The sequence below is a fragment of the Triturus cristatus genome, chromosome 3_1, assembly GCF_964204655.1.
Source record: "Triturus cristatus chromosome 3_1, aTriCri1.1, whole genome shotgun sequence".
Classification (NCBI taxonomy): Eukaryota; Metazoa; Chordata; class Amphibia; order Caudata; family Salamandridae; genus Triturus; species Triturus cristatus.
Window position 1 is genome coordinate 516,355,813 of NC_140583.1, and position 20,508 is coordinate 516,376,320.

The 20,508-nt window shown below is 44.4% G+C and overlaps 1 protein-coding gene across 1 annotated transcript in view; it reads left to right on the plus strand.

Annotated features, from left to right (window-relative positions):
- Positions 1–20,508, plus strand: part of LOC146860516 (gonadotropin-releasing hormone II receptor-like) — a 316,761-nt gene that overhangs the window by 270,526 nt on the left and 25,727 nt on the right. The window contains exon 4 of the mRNA XM_085646353.1: positions 18,470–18,674. Within this exon, the coding sequence (XP_085502479.1) occupies positions 18,470–18,674 (205 nt within the window). The remainder of the gene's footprint in view (positions 1–18,469; positions 18,675–20,508) is intronic.

Here is a 20,508-nt window from a genome sequence, read left to right on the forward strand (position 1 = left end):
TGGAAGATGGTAGAATATCTGGAACGTCAACAGGGTGGTGACCAATGTTCCCTCTAAGTTTTTCCCCCCTGTGTGCGGCAGTGTAGGGTCTCTTTGCGCTGCAGCCATGGCTATGTGCGACAGGAACAGTTTTCACTAATTAGAAAGTACCGCAGAGGGTTAATATGCAGATTCACGCTGATCTCTGAAGTCAAGCATTTATGGGCCATATAAAACAGAAACACAGTTCTGTACTGACTGTACTTAAATTTTACCAGCCGAGGATGCAATGTTTCACACTCATCCATTGTTGGAGGTCCAGATCTACTGATGCCAGTGATCTTCTAATGCTTGCACACAGACTATCTCTGGGAATGATTTTGCCTTTGCATATTTGAGGCTGGAATTATTGAAAATCTTTACCATATTTAATGGAAAGAGATATGTTGAACATGACAGTAGAACTGACTGTTCACTACACCAAACACCTCCCACTCAAGGCACATGACAAACCAATCTTACAAGCTTCAACATATGGCTGGCTGAGGGTCCATAGACTGCCTGAAGTACATGCAGTTCTTCAGCTGAAAATGGCATTATAACGGAATGGTCAGAATGAAATTGGGGGAGAAGAAATTAGATGGGCAATGGGGAGAGCCTGCAAGATGACAGGGATAAGTGACATACTTCAGTTAGACCCTTCCAGGACTTAGTGCAATCTCATAATATCCCACATACCCAACAGTGGAGACACACTCTACTGGTGCAACCAATACGTGGAAAACTGGGGCCACGACCCATCTACATACCACAGTCCTCAATTCTTCAATATCTACTCACATGGAAGGAAAGAGGTGGGAAGGATTCTGGCTTATATGCAACTCTAATTGATAAGATCTTCTTGCAAGCCACCTCACATGCACTTCATAATTGGAGGGAAGTGCAATTACAGACACAATACTTTGAGGGGGATTCAGAGGAGCCATTAGGAGAACATGATTGCGGGTTAAGGGAGGCCTGTCTGAAATATAGTTATTTTAAGATACTACATCAATGGCAGTGGACCCCCAAAAGACTCTATGCCTCCTTCTAACCCAACCCTTTTTTCTCTCCTTTTCTCTTTCATATGTCTTGCTTCTCCTTTTGTCTCTGTCTCCTCCCATTGCTCACCTCGTCCTCTTCTTTTTGCTTTTCTCTTCTTCTGTCCTCACCTCTCATCTCCTTACTTGTTTTTTCTCTTTTCCTACTTTTCCTTCCTTTTCTCTCGTTTTCCCTGATCCTTCAATTACACATGTGATCTTTTTTCTATCATCACCTTGTCTCATCCCTCTCCCCTTATTCCATTTATCTCTCCCTCCATTTTGCCCTTCTAACTCTCCTGTCCATTAGCCCTTACCTCCCTTTCACTTGTTCTAGAATCCCTGTCCTTCCCCAGCACTCCTTTCATTTTTTCTCCTACCTCTCTCTCTTTACTCACTGTTATTTTCTTTCTCGCTCCAGGAAAGTTGCTACAACAAGATTAAACTGGTTTTAGTTAGCATTAGTTTGGACAAAGTAAATCAATCTTTTGGGCCAACATTACCCAGATGAGTGCCAATAATACTGCAAAAATGAACCAAAAATTAAAAAACATTTGACAAAATAAAACTATCAGTCAAGAACAGTATGTTTGGTGTTTTTCATTCATAAATGCCAACTTTACCAAATCTTTCTGCACTGAGCAAAATACATTCTTGTTAATTAAAAAAACAATTGGTTGTTTTTCTAACCTTTTGTTAGTAAAGCGCAGTGCTTGATTTGTGCCGGTGGTTTCCGGTGCTTAGCACCGGCACTTATTTCTCTGGGCCGGGTCAATTGACTTATGTGCACAAATCTTTCCAGATACATTTCTTTGCCTGCACAAGTTGCACAGAAAGTACAGTTGTGTGTTATATTAATTCTGCACGTGGATGAGAGCTTCTGGCAACAAAAAAGGGGGGGGGGGTCACAGGTTGGGCGCATCTGCAGATGAAGAACAAGCAGATTTAAAAGCTTAACCTTTAAATGTAGGCGGGGTTCAACAATAGAACTATATAAACACGGATTCCTCTACTTACAGAAACATCCAAAGCACTCTAGAAAACATGCACATTTATACCATACGCGCATTCGTTCTTATATACGACCCCTTAAATAAACATCCTCTGTCTAATACCTGCAGGAGATGCAGTACCTCAGTAGATTACATAAGTAGTACTGGCCGCCGGGCAGATTTACCGACACGGAACCCAGACACGAGATTTGATGTGTTTAAAATAGTAGTGATTGTGTATATTATTTTATAGCAGCTAGACCTTATTTCATTAATTGTATAAATTTGCATATTGCTCTATATGAAACATTGACTTGGTAATAAGGGCTCAGAAATAGTGTCTCTTTATCTCACTGTATCTCACGTGACTTCTAATTCAGTCATGTTATGTTATGTTATTTTAAAACAAATTTATAGAGCGCACGTACACCGGGGAGGTTTCATGGCGCAACTTTGCTTAATACCCAAGTTCTAATGCCCATTTAGAAGGCCTGGCGAGTGGAAGAGCCAGGTCTTGAGAAGACTTCGGAAACTGAGAAGATTGGAACAGAGTTGTATTTCAGAGAGAAGAGAGTTCCAGAACATGGAGGCCGAAATGGCAAACCTGGCACCACCAGCACGCTTTAATTTGAAAGAGGGGGTGGACGGAAGTAACTGGTGTGCTGAACGAAGATTGCGTGTGGGAACGTGCTTGTTGATGAGGTTGTTCACAAATATGGGACTTCTCCCATTGAGTTACTTAAAGATAAGGCACCCAACCTTGAAGGCACAGCGCTGGACTACCGGAAGCCAATGAAGTTTCTTCAGGAGAGGAGTAACATGAAGGTGCCTGGGTTGATGTACAAGCAGGTGAGCTGCCTGGTTTTGAACCAGCTGTAGGCATTTCGATAGATAGAGGGGGGTGCCGAAAGAGAGCGAATTGGCATAGTCAATGTGGGATATGACCATGGCAAAAATCACCTGAGTCTGGGCTTCATAGGTAAGAAACCTGCAGATCTTTCTTATTTTCCTGAGTTGGAAAAAGCAGGAAGAGATCACTGACCCTATTTGTGGCTTCATCGTGAGGTCCTGGCTGATGATTACCCCAAGGCTCTTGGCCGAGTTTGATGGAGAAGGGGATTGGCCCAATTCCCTGGGCCAAAAGTGAGAGCCCCAGGGATTTTTGGTAATACCACCGGTTAGCACCAGCTCCGTCTTGTCTGGATTGAGCTTAAGATGGTTGCTGTTCATCCACTGACTAATGAACAGATTGGTGGACTGAAAGGCATAGACCGACTCGGAAGAGTTGCAGATAGGAAAAATGAGTTGAAAGCCGTCAGCATAGTTAAATGTGCAGACTTGACGCTCTTTCAAGGCTCGCACACGAGGGAGAATGGAAAGATTGAATAACAAGGGAGAAAGTGAGGAGCCCTTAGGGACTCCGCAGGAAATTCTGATTCTAGGGGCAGTGAACGGTGCTGTGCAGACTGCCTGCGATCGGTTTTCTAAAAAGGAGGTGATCCAGCCCAGGGCAGGTTCCATGATTCCCGCGTCTCTTACCGGGTTGACCAGGAGATTATGGTCGACAGTGACAAAGGGCGCAGAAAGATCAAGCAGGACAATGGCCTGCGGGGAGCCACCATCGACCTTGCCGCGGAGAGTGTCCAACACTGTGAGGATCACCGCCTCGGTAGAATGGACCGGGCGGAACCCCGCTTGGTGAGAATCAAGGAATTCAGATTCTTCCAGAAAAACAGTGAGACATCTCGTGACGTAAGCTTCCAAAACCTTCGCTAGGAAGGGAAGACGAGAAATTGGTCGATAGTACGTTAACGTTTGCAGATCTGCACCAGACTTCTTAAAGAGGGAGATAACAATTGCCTCCTTAAAAGTGGCAGGGACAATACCCTGGGATAGTGATTCATTTAAGAGGCTAAGGGCAGGACTGGGGATGGCAGTAAAAATGTCTTTCAAGATACTAGGCGGGCAGTAGTCAGTGGGGGAACTGGATTTAACTTTAGATAGGAGATCCGTAAAGGTATGTTCGTGAATTTCAGGAAATTGAATAAAGATGCTATGATTTTGGGTGGTGTACAGACTGTAGTCCAGATTTTTGCAGACCGGAATGCTGGACTTTATTTTTATGATTTTATCAATGAAGAAAGAGTTCTAGGAGTTGCAAAAGGTTTGGGAGGGGGCAGGCTTGATTGAAATTCTATCGGGATTGGACAGCTCATTTACTATGGAGAAAATCTCTTTCGTGCGATTAGTTGCAGACAGAAAAGTATGCTGTCTTAGCAGTCATGATGGATTTATTATGTGTTTTCATGGAGTTTATGTAGAGACATTTGTCTTCAGGTAAATAGTTGCATCTCCATTTTCTCTCCAGTTGCCGTAGGGCTAGTTTATGATTTTTCAGCTCAGTAGAAAACCATTTCTGGGCATCGTGACGACGAGAGGCGTGGATCTTCCTTGGGGGCGCAAATTTTTCGCTGGCAACCAATAACCAGCTAGTTAACTGTTCGTCAGCCAAGTTGATGGAAGAGTTGACAGGGGGGATAGAGTTAGCAAGTGAATCAAGAAATAATGGTTTCTCGATTTTTTTCCAATTTCTGCATGTGCCACCTCCTGGGCAGGGTAGTTTGTTGGAGAAATTGTCATGGATACTAAATTTAATTATATGATGGTCTGACCAAGTACACGGTGATACTGATACTGGGGACATGGTTATATTAATTGTCCAGATCTGGTCAAGGATATGTCCCTTGATATGAGTAGCAGTGGTAACTTGTTGTTCAAGATTTAGTCCTGAGAGTAGCTCTCTAAGTTCGGTCGATTGGGGACCACCTGATGTTTCGTTGGCCCAATAATTGAAATCACCAATCAGCATGACCCTCCCATGGTTAGTGACTAGTTGAACAACCTAGATTGAGAGTGAGGAAACGAGGGCATCCTTTGAGGATGCCCATAGAGAAGGACACACAATAACGGGGCAGTGATTGGTTCAAATTCAAGTTTGATCACCAGATTGTCAACTGAGGGTAGATCTAGAGAGGTTAGTGTGGAATATTTACAGTTGTGACGGGTAATGATAGCTTCCCCTCCTCCCACTTTCCCCTGGGGGTGGTTGGCTTGGATTATATGGTAATCTGAAGGGAGTGCAGCTAGAATATCTGGCGATGATTCCTGAGATAACCAGGTTTCCGTAAGCAGGTGGAAATCCGGTTGCTCGAATTTCAGCAACAAGAAAATATCCATTTGGTGCTTGACCATTGAGCGTGTATTCAAATATATTACAGAGAGCTTCCGAGTGGCCTTGCACTCTTGGATCTGAGGGAGAGCCACTCTATGGGTGTCACAAAATTCAGGGAACACTACTCTGGGCAAGATCTCCTGTGCACACAGGCTGGAGTAAAAAAGGGGTTCAAGTGTGGTGGGTTGTTTATTCAGCGCTATTAACTCAGTGGCGCTGTAATTAATTTTATTTTGGGCATAGTGACAGGCCCCAGATCGCGAACTGTCGCGGATGAGCGCAGACGGGCTTGCCTTTGGCGCTGCGATCGGCATAAAATAGCCGGTAGCAGCCTAAGCTCCACCCCGCCAGTACTGTGATTGGCTCTCGTGACAGCTGGTAGCAGCCTGCTCCTGCCTCGCTTGTAAGTCAGCGATAGTCAGGTATTCAATTTAGCAATTCTTTAAAACCATTCAATATCAGCAACAAAAATGTTTAAAAAGAACACAGGCCTGGCCGTACAATTAACCTCATTTAGCCCATTTCAGGATGAATTGAGCCTCACTTATAGACCATACCCCCCTCACAGACAACACGTTCTGTAGACACAGTCCACAATGTCTTTATACTTGCTCATACAGCTTTCTGCACAGGGACTGGAGCCTCGCTGTCTGTGCAGCCATGTACACAGGACAGCCGGGAAAGAGACAGCCTGGCACAGCACAGAAGGATATCTGCATACATCTCTTCACCTGGGCACACGGGAGAGGTGCCCTGCAGTCTGTGTCAGGAAGCACAGGATTCTACACTATGTAGTAAGCAGCCCCTACCCAGACAGCTCTCCACAGGAACAGGTGCTCCCCTGAGCTATAAAGCCTTGTCTATGCAGGCACTACTCTAGCATAGCACAGAAGGGATGCCTGTGGTCTGTGCCCGGGAGCACAGGGTTCTACATTAGAAAGTACGCAGACCCATACCTGAATAGTTCCCTACAGGAGTCATGCTGAGCTCCCAACGCTGCTCCCTGCTGCCCTTACCGCCAGACCGATAAGTGCTTCCTGCCTTGCTTGCACAACTTATTGCATTTTACCTGCGCAGATTAATTGCATTTAAACCTGATTGTAGCGCTTGACTGCTTTGCCACTTAACCTGCCCACAGATCGTAGCGCTAGACTGCCCTACCTAATTTGGATTTGCTTTTATTTCTATCTGCTCGCGCTCGACGGCGTCGCATTGCTACACTGTAGCTTTCTAGTGCCAAGTAACTCTCCATAGCGCTTAGCTGCCAAGGTGCGCTTGCACTCGAAGCTATTCCGATTGCGGCCATTTTAATCGCACTGGTGTTGTTGTTGTTTAACCTCCCTGACCTCAGCCCCTCCCCGCTCCCGCCTCCCAGCTGACCACCCCCTCCCACGGATACTGCACTCCTCTCCCTTCCGCCCGAACGCTGTGACCGCCCTGCTCCTCGCAGAAGAGGTCGCTCCCAACGCTGCTCCCTGCTGCCCTTACCGCCAGACCGATAAGTGCTTCCTGCCTTGCTTGCACAACTTATTGCATTTTACCTGCGCAGATTAATTGCATTTAAACCTGATTGTAGCGCTTGACTGCTTTGCCACTTAACCTGCCCACAGATCGTAGCGCTAGACTGCCCTACCTAATTTGGATTTGCTTTTATTTCTATCTGCTCGCGCTCGACGGCGTCGCATTGCTACACTGTAGCTTTCTAGTGCCAAGTAACTCTCCATAGCGCTTAGCTGCCAAGGTGCGCTTGCACTCGAAGCTATTCCGATTGCGGCCATTTTAATCGCACTGGTGTTGTTGTTGTTTAACCTCCCTGACCTCAGCCCCTCCCCGCTCCCGCCTCCCAGCTGACCACCCCCTCGCCCCTCCCCTTCCCAGTATCCATATATGACAGTCGCACTTGCGCGCAGCGTTCACGCGCAGCGACCGCGCCCAACCCGCGCCGAAGGTGCGCCAAAGGTAAGCCCGTCTACGCCCGTCCGCGCCTGGACCGCGCCCAGCACCATACCCCCTGTCCCTCGCGCTGCCCAGCCCTCCCGCATTACCTACGATGCCGCCACCCTCCTAGCCCTTAACCCCGGTCGCATCCCCAACTGCGTCCAAGCTGCTCCCGGACACACCCATGGACCTTTCTCCTGCTACTCCTGCAAATTCAGCGGCACCGACAACATCTCCGCTACGACCACACCACAGACTCCCGACCCCAACCACCTACAATGCATCCTTCTCAACACCCGCTCGGTCCACAGACACGCCATTGACCTATGGAATCTACTAGACACCATTTCTCCAGACATCGCCTTCCTAACGGAAACATGGATGAACGCTTCCTCCGCACCAGACATCACCATTGCCATCCCTGAAAATTATAAGATCACTCGCAAAGACCGTACCAGCCACACAGGAGGAGGAATCGCTATCGTCCATAAGAAAACAATCCGCATCTCAACCAGCTCTGATGCCAACCTCGCCAACTCAGAACACCTTCACTTCCAGATCCACATCGACCCCAAAACAACACTCAGAGGCACTCTCCTCTACAGACCACCAGGACCCCGCGCAAAATTCAGTGAAGACATCACGGACTTCATCACCCCTCACGCGCTCCCCTCCAAAGACTACATCCTTCTGGGAGACCTCAACTTTCACCTTGAAAAGATAAACAACCACAACACCGCCACCCTCGTGGACAACCTCGCCAACCTCGGACTTAAACAACTAGTCACTTCCCCCACCCACATCGCAGGTCACACACTCGACCCCATCTTCACTTCCAGCAATCATGTCTCCTTCAGCCACACTACGGAGCTCCTATGGACCGACCACAGCTGCGTTCACTTCTCCTACAACAAGCCGAAACCCATCAACCACTCCCAACCTACCCTGCAAAGAAACTGGAACAAAATCACCACAGACCAAATCTCCGCATCGCTTCTTCGAAACTCCCCAGCCCTCTCATCTAACGCCAACGAAGCCGCCGCCAACCTCACCCTATGGTTATCCAACACCGCCGACACCTTAGCTCCACTGAAAAAACGTCAAAGCAAACCTGGCAGCAAGAAAACCTCATGGTTCAACGATGATCTCAAGAAGTCCAAGAAACTCTGCCGCTCCCTTGAAAAGGCCTGGAAAAAAGACCCAACCACCAGCACCAAGGACGCCTTCAAAAGCGCCACCCGCACTCACCACCAACTGATCCGAAAAGCCAAGAAAACAGCATTCAAGGATCGACTTGACAACAACGCCCACAACAGCAAGGAACTTTTCAACATCGTCAAGGAATTTTCCAATCCCTCGGCCAACGCCAACGACATCACCCCCTCTCAAACCCTCTGCGACTCCCTAGCCTCTTTTTTCCACAACAAGATTGCAGACATCCACAACAGCTTTGACAACCATCCCGGAAACCAACCCACCCTACCATCTGCTGAACATCTTCCCCCCGTGAACACCCTTAACGCCTGGAACCCAATCTCCACTGAGGACACCACCCGCCTGATGAATTCCATCCACTCAGGATCCCCCACAGACCCATGCCCTCACCACATCTTCAACAAAGCAGACTCCGTCATAGCACCGCACCTCCGAGACGTCATCAACTTCTCCTTCAACTCCGCTACCTTCCCAGAAGACTGGAAACACGCTGAACTCACCGCCCTTCTGAAAAAACCAACAGCGGACCCCACCGAACTCAAAAATTACCGCCCCATCTCACTTCTTCCATTCCCAGCCAAAGTCATCGAGAAAGCCGTCAACAACCAGCTCGCCGCCTTCCTCGAAGCCAACAAATCCCTCGACCCCTCACAATCTGGCTTCCGAGCAAAACACAGCACTGAGACCGCCCTCATCGCAGCAACAGACGACATTCGAACTCTACTGGACAATGGAGACACAGTCGCCCTCATCCTCCTCGACCTCTCTGCAGCATTCGACACAGTCTGCCACAGCACCCTTCTACAACGCCTCAATAACATCGGAATTCAAGGAAAAGCACTTGAATGGATCACCTCGTTCCTCACCGGAAGAACCCAGAGAGTCCGCCTTCCTCCATTCAAGTCCGAGGCCTCTGAAGTCATCTGCGGCGTACCTCAAGGATCCTCACTCAGTCCCACCCTCTTCAACGTATACATGAGCCCCCTCGCGGCCATCGCACGCCAACACAACCTCAACATCATCTCTTACGCGGATGACACTCAACTGATCCTTTCCCTCACCAATGATCCCAGCACCGCCAAAACAAACCTACACGAAGGAATGAAAGAAGTTGCCGAATGGATGAAACAAAGCCGTCTGAAACTGAACTCAGACAAAACAGAAGTCCTCATCTTAGGCACATCCCCCTCCGCTTGGGACGACTCCTGGTGGCCGGAAGCCCTCGGAAAAGCACCCATCCCGACAGACCACGCACGGAACCTTGGAGTCATCCTGGATTCTTCACTCTCAATGAACAGACAAGTCAGCGCCGTATCCTCTTCCTGCTTCAACATTCTTCGCATGCTCAGAAAAACATTTCGCTGGATCCCCTCCGAAACAAGGAAAACAGTCACCCACGCTCTGGTCACGAGCCGACTGGACTACGGAAACACCCTCTACGCAGGTACCACCGCTAAACTCCAGAAGAAACTCCAACGAATCCAAAACGCCTCAGCCAGGCTCATATTAGACATCCCACGCAACGAACACATCTCTGATCACCTTAAAGACCTCCACTGGCTACCCGTCAATAAGAGAATCACTTTCCGACTGCTTACCCACGCACACAAAGCACTCTACGACATCGGACCAGATTGCCTCAACTCTCGAATGTCCTTCTACACCCCCTCCCGCCAACTTCGTTCTTCCAGCCAAGCCCTCGCCACTGTACCCCGCATCAACAGGACCACCATGGGAGGCAGATCCTTCTCATACCTGGCTGCTAAAACATGGAACTCACTCCCCGCTTACCTTCGCCTCACCCAGAACCACCTAGCGTTCAGAAAGCAGCTTAAAACGTGGATATTTGACAAATAATCCTCCTCCCCTTCCTAAGCGCCTTGAAACCCTCTGGGTATGTAGTGCGCTATACAAATTTTATGACTTGACTTGACTTGACCCATGTCTATGCAGCCACATACACAGGAAAGATTGAAGAAGTGCTTTATTTGAGCCCGTGGTTGCAGGTGTTTTCAACCAGCATTCATTTTTGGCACCGGGACTTATGTTTTTTACATTTCATACTTTGACCAAGATCAGGAGAGAAAGGCAGAATAGGGGAGGCGACCGATTTTGGAGTACTTTTGGGCCCCGGCACTTATTATTTTACAAACTAACCACTGGTAAAGCGCGGTGCGGGGAAGGCTCTAGGCTTTTGTTTAAGTATTCATGTTAATCACAGCCCCTTCACGAGCTGCGATTAACATGCATACTTAAACAAAAGCCAACAGTCTTCCCTGTACCACGCTTTACTAACAAAAGAGTAGAGCAAGTTTAAAAACACAGCGTGTACTTGAAAGCCTTACCTGCATTCCTGAGTCCTCACTCACGCTGGCAAAACCTCGTCAAGGAAGTGCTTTTCGCGCCGCTCGCATTTTAAAGCGGTGGCGCGAACTGTCTCGCGGGATGTCCTGTGTGTGCGCGCTCACAGGAAGAGAGGTGCGCGTGCGTGCGCACGCACCTTATTGTGAACAGTGGTGGTGACCTTCAGTGGTGAAGAAAACATGTGATTTCCTTTTGTTCCTGTTCAGGTTTTATTTGAATATGTTTATTTGTATTTCTGTAAGGGAAAAGGTGTGTGGTATTTCTATTGTTATTATAAGTTATCTCCACCAATGTTTGTTTATACATGTGCTGGTTGGGCTCACTTACAAAAGAAAGAATGTAGAACATGCTGCATTTCTAAGGCTGCTGATCTATCATAACACCTTGGTCAGTTGCCCTGAACCTGATGGATGGGGTGCTCCTAATAAAGAAGGGTCATATCATCAACAACCGGCGCTAATTATCACTAAGCGCTAAGATATAATTATCGCCGGCTAACGCTGAATTTTATCGCTGAGATAGCGTGCTATCAGCAACGCTTATCTCAACAGCGATAAAATTCAAGGCGAAAGCTGCCAAATGTGCCAGTATCGCTGGAAATCGAGCGATAATCGCACAACATTTGGCGATAGCTTGTTGATAGGGCAGGGCGGACTTAGCCATTATATCCACCTTCCATTGGATATAATGGCTAAGTCAACCTGAAAGCAGGCGTAAGGAAAGTAGCGGTAACTGCGGTTAGCGCTACTTTTCTTATCGCTATGCTTGTTGGCGTGCCCATTGATAATTGGAGATATGTCGGTTAGCGACATTTCTCCAGTTATTTTGGGACGGAACGCCCACTTTGCATCTCATTAGAGATGCAAAGCTGGGCGTTTAGCTGGGCGTTAAGGGAAAGGGCGCTAAGGCAAGGACTCACGCGATAGCGTGACCTTGCTGATAAAGCGATAAAATTATCGACGCTTTTCGGACGAAAACTGCCGCAAAAGCAGCGATCAATTTATAGCGCCGCCTTGATGATATGCCCCGAAGTTACTTGTATAATCTACCTTCTGGATTTGGCTTTATTACAGTATGCACCTAAGACAGGCAGAACCCACCACTCTAGTCAGGGTCAGTTACACACATAAGACATTCTGCACTCACACTCTGGTAGCTTGCCACAGAGCAGTCAGGCTTATCCCCAGAGGCAATATGTAAGCATTTTTGCAACACACTAACACAAGTAACACAATGAACACACCACAAAAGAGACTCCACACACAGTTAAATACAAATATATAGTATATTGTACCTAACACGTAGACCAAAATGACATAAATCCAAAATACTGTACATATTATACCAATCCTAAGATAGTACTTGTTATCTTGACAGTGCAAAAATCAAACCACATACGTTATAATATCAGGTAATAGAATGCAGTAGTTAGGTGAGATGTAGAGCACATAAATCAAAGACCACCATGAGCACATCTGTAACTGGAGTAAATACTTAAGCCATGGGATGCAAATCTGCTTATGATGAAAGCACAGGAATTATCAAATGGCACCAGAAACCAATAAGCACTTGGTAGTTAATGCGATTAGATTAGGGAACAGCACCCCAATGACAGTTGGTACACGTAAGCACACAGAAATGGACCAAGGCCTCTGCCTGGAAAACTGTCTTGGACTGATCCAGCTGAGGATCTGGGATTGTCCTCAAGTAGCATTGGGCAGAGACAGCGATCGATTCCTGTGTCTCTGGCCTGCCCATAGCTGCTGGGGCAACGCGTCTGCCAACAAAAGGGACACTCTGGGTGCTGTGATGGGGCCTTGGAGGGATGCACTAAAGTTGATCAGTGCCGGCGCATAATCCCCCGTGTTGCAGATCACTGGTGTTGCAGATCTTTGTGTCAATATGGGGAGTCGCTACAAGCAAAACGATACTTCCATCAAATGTGAATGTCCTAGGAGATGAACTGGCCCATACTGTTACATCACCAGTGTGTCCTGCATGGTGACAGCTGCCAAGAGAGGGGTGAGAGTGAAAAGTCCTAGTGAATATGGATGCTGATACGTTAGTGTTGGGAGCACACACCAGTACATCTGCATGGAAGGTTACACAAGCAGCTACTGAGGTGGACCAGTGACAGCCATATCAGTGTCACAATGGGGCCAAATGCCACAGCTATGTGGAAGGCTACATATGTGAGTGCCCACCTTACTGTATGAGGAATTGTATTGTTTGTGGTCTGATTCTCAAATCTGTAGTTTGTCTTTTATTGATGTTGTCTGTACCAATGTCTGTGGACATCACTGGATAGTCTGGTGCACTATAAGGCCATACTTTGTTTTAGCAAGCACCCTTTATAAAAAAAAAAATCTTGTGGGGAGAGTGCCCCTAAGCCCCCTTTTTGTGGTCAGGCTCGGTCGCTGTGCTAGCTCACTATGCACTGTACGTACAGGGACTGGTCTGACAGAATATGTGTTCCCAGTCTGGCCCTGCTGAAGTCCCATTTTTATTCCCTGGTGCCCTTTTTCTGGAAGGTGAGATTAGCATCTCAAGCTGACTGCAGTAACAATCTGGGGTTGTTTTGCCCTTTGTGTGAAGGCAGAGTACACACTATTCAGTTGTAAATGGTCTATGCTCTGCTCCACCTCTCCACCATCCTGTCAGCAGGATTTTAGCAAGCACCCTTTTAAAAATATAATCTTGTGGGGAGAGTGCCCCTAAGACCCCTTTTTGTGGTCAGGCTTGGTCGCTGTGCTCGCTCACTATGCACCGTACGTACAGGGACTGGTCTGACAAAACTTTTGTTCCCAGTCTGGCCCTGCTGAAGTCCCATTTTTATTCCCTGGTGCCCTTTTTCTGGAAGGTGAGATTAGCATCTCAAGCTGACTGCAGTAACAATGTGGGGTTGTTTTGCCCTTTGTGTGAAGGCAGAGTACACACTATTCAGTTGTAAATTGTCTGTGCTCCGCTCCACCTCTCCACCATCCTGTCAGCAGATGGCCTACCCAGACATACTTAATCCGTCTACTGTGATCCTGTCTGGGATGAATTCACAAAGTTTAACTGTCAGTTGCACCCAGTCATATATCCCAAGACAGTCTATAGACACAAAAGGGTTAAGGGCAGTTAAATGGCAACATTCTAAAAGCGGCATTTTCAAAATTGTGATGAATTTTCCGACATTACAATGAAAGAAGGTTTATCATTACAAATTCATCGACACCAAATAGGATATAGCCACCTGCTCCCAAATGGAAATTACAGCTTATTAAAATGTAATACGGAATCTCCAATGTTATCCAATAGGAGAGGAATGGCCTCACAGATGTGAATTTATTTTTTGCGGGGTTTTTCACTACTATAGCATGTAAATCGTAAAAGGACATGTCCAAAGTTCTAATTACACCACACACTGATCTATGGGCTAACTAGTGGTTACATTGATCCTCATTTTACATTGACTTATATGTAATATAGGGGAAGTTTCAGGCATGGAAAGGGAGGTTTTAATATCAAGTCAACATGGCAGTTTAAAACTGCCTTCAGACTGCAATGGCAGTCCTGGGTTAGGTTTTACAGTGCTACTTAAGTGGGTGGAACAATAGGTGCTGCAGGCACACTGATATCATTTCATTTACAGGCTGTAGGTATATGGTATACCACTGTACAAGGGACTTATAAGTAAATTAAATATGCCACTTATAAATAAACCTTTTTAACCATGTTTTAGGGGAGTGAGCACAAGCAATTTAGCACTGGTTAGCAGTGATAAAGGCACAGAGTCTTTAGGCCAACAAAATTATGTCCAACAAAACTGAGGAGGAGATGCAAAACATTTAGGAGAAGACCACTCTAACGCTGACAGGTCTAACAATATGGTATGGTTTTGATAGAGGTGATATTTTTGAAGTGATTGAATACATTTTCTTTAAACTATTACCCGGAGGGGCCAACAACATCAGCTGAAACTGAAAATTCATAATGTTGATGTTAATGTTTAACACCAGTTCCTCAGAACATCATGGTAGGCTACTCAAAAACATCATTTTGTAACATATTTAGTAATACTACTGCAAAATGCGACTCACAAACCTACATGCAAAAGTCTCGCCATCTCTTTCCCTATGTTTCTCTTTGCAGAGACCTCTGCCTTGACTGCAGATGCTCAACACACATAAGTATACATTTTTGTAGTAAAAGTGGGAGGGCAAAGGAGTGGCTGTAAATTGGGTAATATTTATGACTGAAAGGGATGGGTTAAGGAAGGAGCAAGGAGGGGTTTACGGAGGCCTAGTGAGGAGCCAGGGGAGGAGCATGCATCCACCCATTAAAGAGTAAGCCCATTGCTGGTCACAAACTGCACTTTTAAAGCTACTACAGCAAAAAACAACCCAAAACAATAGTAGATGTACTCCAGCTTAGACATAGCTGCCAAGGTATCAGATTGCTTATATATGACAGTTTCAGAATTTCAGTGTAATTATGAGTAACATTCATTGACTATGAGTGACACTTAATCGCAAGCAAAATCAAACAATGTAGATGAGAGAAACATATAAATATCAGAAATTGCACCTGTTTGAGCAACAAGAAACTGTAAGGAGATCTCGAAACTGCTGCAAAGCACCTGAAATGGAAGGACACTAGACTAGTGCTCTTGTAAGCTGATCATACAGTTAAACAATTGTGTAACTGTGATATTAAACAGTAAACCTATCTTTCAGAAACAGTACTTTATTAATGTTTTTTGCACATATGCAAGCACCCAACAGTTAAATACAAAAAAATACTTACTAGATGTCACAAATTGTCACTTGCATTATAAAACAAGCAATTTAATACTGAAGTCCATACATACAGTCAAGATCGATTACAAAACCTACCCAACTGAGCAAAACTATCAGTCTCAAACAGCACAGTGAGAGATTACTGACTCTCTCTCAGGGCCAGCAGGTGGTGGCCAGGGCAATAATCTTTTTTGGCACCCTATTACCTCCTTTTTCATGGAGTCCATTACAACCACTTTACAACATTGCCACTCATCCCTCCATAGTCCCTCTCTCACAAACATTTCATTTGTTTAATAGTGCTATTCATACCAGTGCAGGGTGTCAGAGCACCACATTACAGACACATTGCACAGAAAATGAATCATATGTGTAAATCAGTTTAGGAAATGTTACAAAAAACAATGAGGATTGCAAGGTGTGGGAATCACATGTCAGCCATACTAGCAAACAGTATATTTTAAGAGGTCTGGAAAAGCACAAACTCGGGATTTAAAATGTACCAAAGTAGTTGGGGTTGGCTTTACTAATAAGAATGCATTTGTACCCAAACTAACCCCTTTTAGCAACATTAGGTTCTGTTATATGCATGTTTCATGTTCTCTAGAGCAGTCTGCGCTACTGGTGAGTCACAACTTGCATTGGACCAATCTCCGATCTCTGTCGAGCAGGAAAATTAAACTCCACATTCTCTTTCACTTACCAACGGAGTCACTGACAGTGCTGGGAAAATAACTCCTGGTCGCTATAGCTGCATTCTGCAGAGTCATTTGCACACTCTAGACAGGTGCTCTGACTGTGGACACTGCTATGATGTGCTGGAGACAGGGGACAGTTCCAGTCCTGAGAAGGCAGACTGACACAGTGACCTAGAAGGTTCTGACGTTCCTCTCTGCACGAGCAGGAGAAGGCAGCAATAATTCCTGATGGCCTGGGCTGGCTGCGTCAGGAATTTGAAATTGAAATCCTGCATGCCCGACCGGAGCCTTTCAGTGACAGTGACAGTCTGTCTACACGAGGATTGCTTAAATTGCTTGACTGCTGAACTTCCCTCAACTCCACCAAGACAGCACAGGCCGCCTGGCAGCACTAAACATTTGTTGTATTGGGGAGGCCATACGCCTGCAAGCACGTGCGTACTGGTACTGACCAATTAGTGCCCGGGGAAGTAGGCAGGTCAGCCTGCATCAGTAATGTAATCAAAACACAGTCCAATCAAGGTGAACCACTGGCTGCTATGTGCTGCCTGCTTTGTGTCAATGTAACCTTATGAAATAGTGCATTCTACAAAGCATGAAAACAGGTAATACACTCAGATTTTAAGTAAGATTTTTACTTGCTGTAATGCAGCACGGTGACTCAAAATGTTTTAGCGCAACATGAGATATGTGACACTTGGCAGTGCTGGGTTAGAGCAGGAGAAAATCATGGCCAACCACTAATACAGCAACACCGTTCTCATAAAAGTGAGTGTTGGTAAGGCTTAAAATGAAACCCCAAAGGAAATAATGTTAATTTAGGTTACATTATTACAACTCAGTAAAGGCATCAATGAATTTAATTTGATGGCAAAAAGCTAAAAATAAAAATAATTTTTGTTGGCATTTAACATATTTTAATAACCTTTTTTACATTTATAACTTTAATTTGAGTAAAATATAATGGAATTACTTGTCATCATTTCTATACATCAATTGTAATAATTTGTAATTAATTTTATAGATTTGTATGTGTGTGTATATATATATATATATATATATATATATATATATGTTTTATTTATTTATTTAATATTTGCGGAAATCTTCCGATTTGATCTCTGAATCAAATCTCAAGAAATACACACAGAGGCTCCAGTCTTTATGAAGCGTGTTTATTATTTGTGCAGAGACCAAAATGGAAGATTTCCCCAAAGACTGGAGATATTGGGGATCACTTCCCCACCGCGAGCTCTCCGTTACAAAGTAGGCTTGGGCTGCAGCGATTTACTAAGTGAATATATATATATATATAATTCAAACAGGCGCCCTTCCGCTCACCGAACTGAACAAATGACCACAAACTCCTCTAGGTATGCAGTGTAAATTTATTTCCTCTCACATCTCCATGTCATAACGCATTTCGGTCAACAAGACCTTGATCACATAAAGAAATGCCTTGCGGTGTATTCATTTAAACAAACCCCATTTTTACCCTTTTCAACATTTAGAGTAAATATAAAAAATTGTTAATCATTAATATATTTCATTGAAATATTTTTCTAAACTTTTATAGTTTTTGCTATAATTTACTATGTGGTGGGGTCCACCCCGTGGTAGCTCTACACTATTACCCTATGTTTTAAATAATTATTACAAAAATTAAATAAAAATTACATGTTAAATATTTATTGTTTTAAATTAAAGTTTCATTTGTTTTTAAATTAAAAAGTATTTTAACATGAAATAATATTTATTTTTAAAATATAAATTATTTTTTAACATTCAATTTCATTTGTATACATTTTTCTCAAAAAACGTAATAACATTTTAATTTAACATTATTTCTAAAGGGATTCTGCTTCAAACTTCTGCCTCCATTATTTGTTTGCAAGAGTGGTGCAGTATGGGTGGCAGGCCACATGTGGTGCTGAACGTCCTATGGCTCCTTTTTGGCTGTGGTAACTTGCACTCAATTTCAGTAGGTAAAGACATGCAAATGTACGGTTTTTTATAACTTTACGATTGTAAATGGTGGATAGCCAAAAGTAGTACATTTCTTTAAAAGTACAAGAGTAAACTTGCATGTGTGAAATAGTCACTTTCGTGGGCAATTCGCCTTAAAAAAGTGGGTAAAACTAGTTATTTTGCAGCTGATTTACATTTACTCTTGGTTTCCTTTCATTAGCTGTTCCTGTTTCACACTGTCACAATTACCGCTCCACAAAACTTCACACAGTGCACTACCAGAGGCAGTTTCCAGGAACATTGGCAAGAGACCGGCTACAACATGGTGAGCTTCGTCTGCCTTTTCCTCCTGCCTCTTCTCATCATGATCTTCTGTTACTCCAGGATTCTGGTTGAGATTTCCAGGCGAATGACTAAAGGAACAAGTGAGTCTTCTTCATGGAATGTTCCTTGATGATATAGTGCAAGTCAATATTGGTATATATGTGCGTTGATATTAAAAATCAATATTTTGGTTCCACAATCTGGCAGGAAGAAAATTGCTTTGTACAGTCCTTAAAGGATCTAAGGACATCAATACTATTGATAATAATGAATGTATCTGAATGCTTTGCATCTATATGTTACTGGAGCAGTGGACTACAGGGCTCCTGAAATGTTCCCTCAGTACATTTGGATAGACTTTCACCCTTGTGTAATCCTGTACAGTAGCCCTGCTGCTTCACAGACTGCTCCAGAAAATGGGATATGTGCTGGGTTAAGCTATTGCCACATCATTTGAAAGTGAGGAATGCCCTGTCCCGTGTGTTGAATGCATTTCCCTCAAATCAAGATTATGTGCATGGATCAAGTTTCTGTGTGCAAAAAGAACTAAACACTGGCAGTGCACTTTGAGAAAAATGTGTTCCCCATTGTGTGCTAGAGCAGACTGAAAAACAAACATTTAGAATCTGGCCCTTTAGGTCACCCCAATAACTGTACTTTTTCACAGTGTGTTAATCCGGTGGCTATCCTATTCAATGAGAGACTCTGAGATCTCTGAGTTCAACACAATACAAATATATGGCTTTCATATATAGAATATAGGTCAAAATATATGCCTTTTCAGAACCTACCTTGAGGAAATTTAAGTATCAGGATAGTTAGTGTTATAACAGGCTCCTTTGGTTAGATCTTTTAGATCTATTCTTTTTTCAGGATTATTAATCAAGTTGTCTGTTCCGATGTATTAAATTATATTTAGTGAAAATAGAATTAACAACCCTGTTTTACTGTAAACTCGTGCGGAGATATTTTCAACTGATAACCAAACACTTCCCACATTAAACATGTAATTACTATTAAAAAGTTCCAACAGTTTTATAGAATTTGTGAATAAACGACTCCAATATTTGTAACATTACTTAATTAGTCCATTCCCTGAATGTCCATTCTAGCTTTTGATACATGATCCAATAAATGATGATCTGCTTTCCTAATGGAGTTGAGTATTGTGCTTGCATCCTTCAACCCCCAATAAATTCTCAATTTGTAGTCTTAGGGGCCGATTCCGATCTCGCTCGGAATGGCTCCGACCACGAGCCAAACGCGTGTTTTCCGACCGCAAATGTGCAACTCGTAATACGGTCGGCTTTTCTTTGCTATTCCCATGGCGGTACCTGGAAAACAGGCACGGCAATGGGAACAGCAAAAAAGTTACAGCACAGCATTGACATCCACATCCTTGCCGTGCTGGAATGTTTTGCTTTTGGGGGTACAGATAGGGGGGCACATGTGGTTCCCCCCTGAATGGGTCTCTATGGTGGTCTGGCAATCTGAGGAAGAAGTTATATATTGTCAGATGAAAGAAGTGTTGAATCTCAAGTTGAATCCAATGCCAAATGTTGATTACGAACTATACATCTTCAATCAAGAACGCAGGAAAGTTGGTGCTGTTTGTGCTCTGCCTTGGTGGGTCTCACGGTCCCAGGGTTCACCTGACTTTCTAATTGACATCTTCATTAGAGATATCTGTCCTGAAACATAGCACCAAACTGATCTCCCCTCCTGCCAAGGAAAGCAAGCAGCCAACAGAAGCATTATCATTTAGACCCAATATTCAGGATAAACTGGTTAATCCCAAAACAAGACATGTAAAAGCACGGGATGGATAACAAATCAGCGCCAAATAACTTTACAAATCTAGAGGGTTTCTTCAAAAAGTTACTTGAAAAATAGATGCTACTGAAAGGAGAGTTATGTCTGAAATTAGAAATGGTT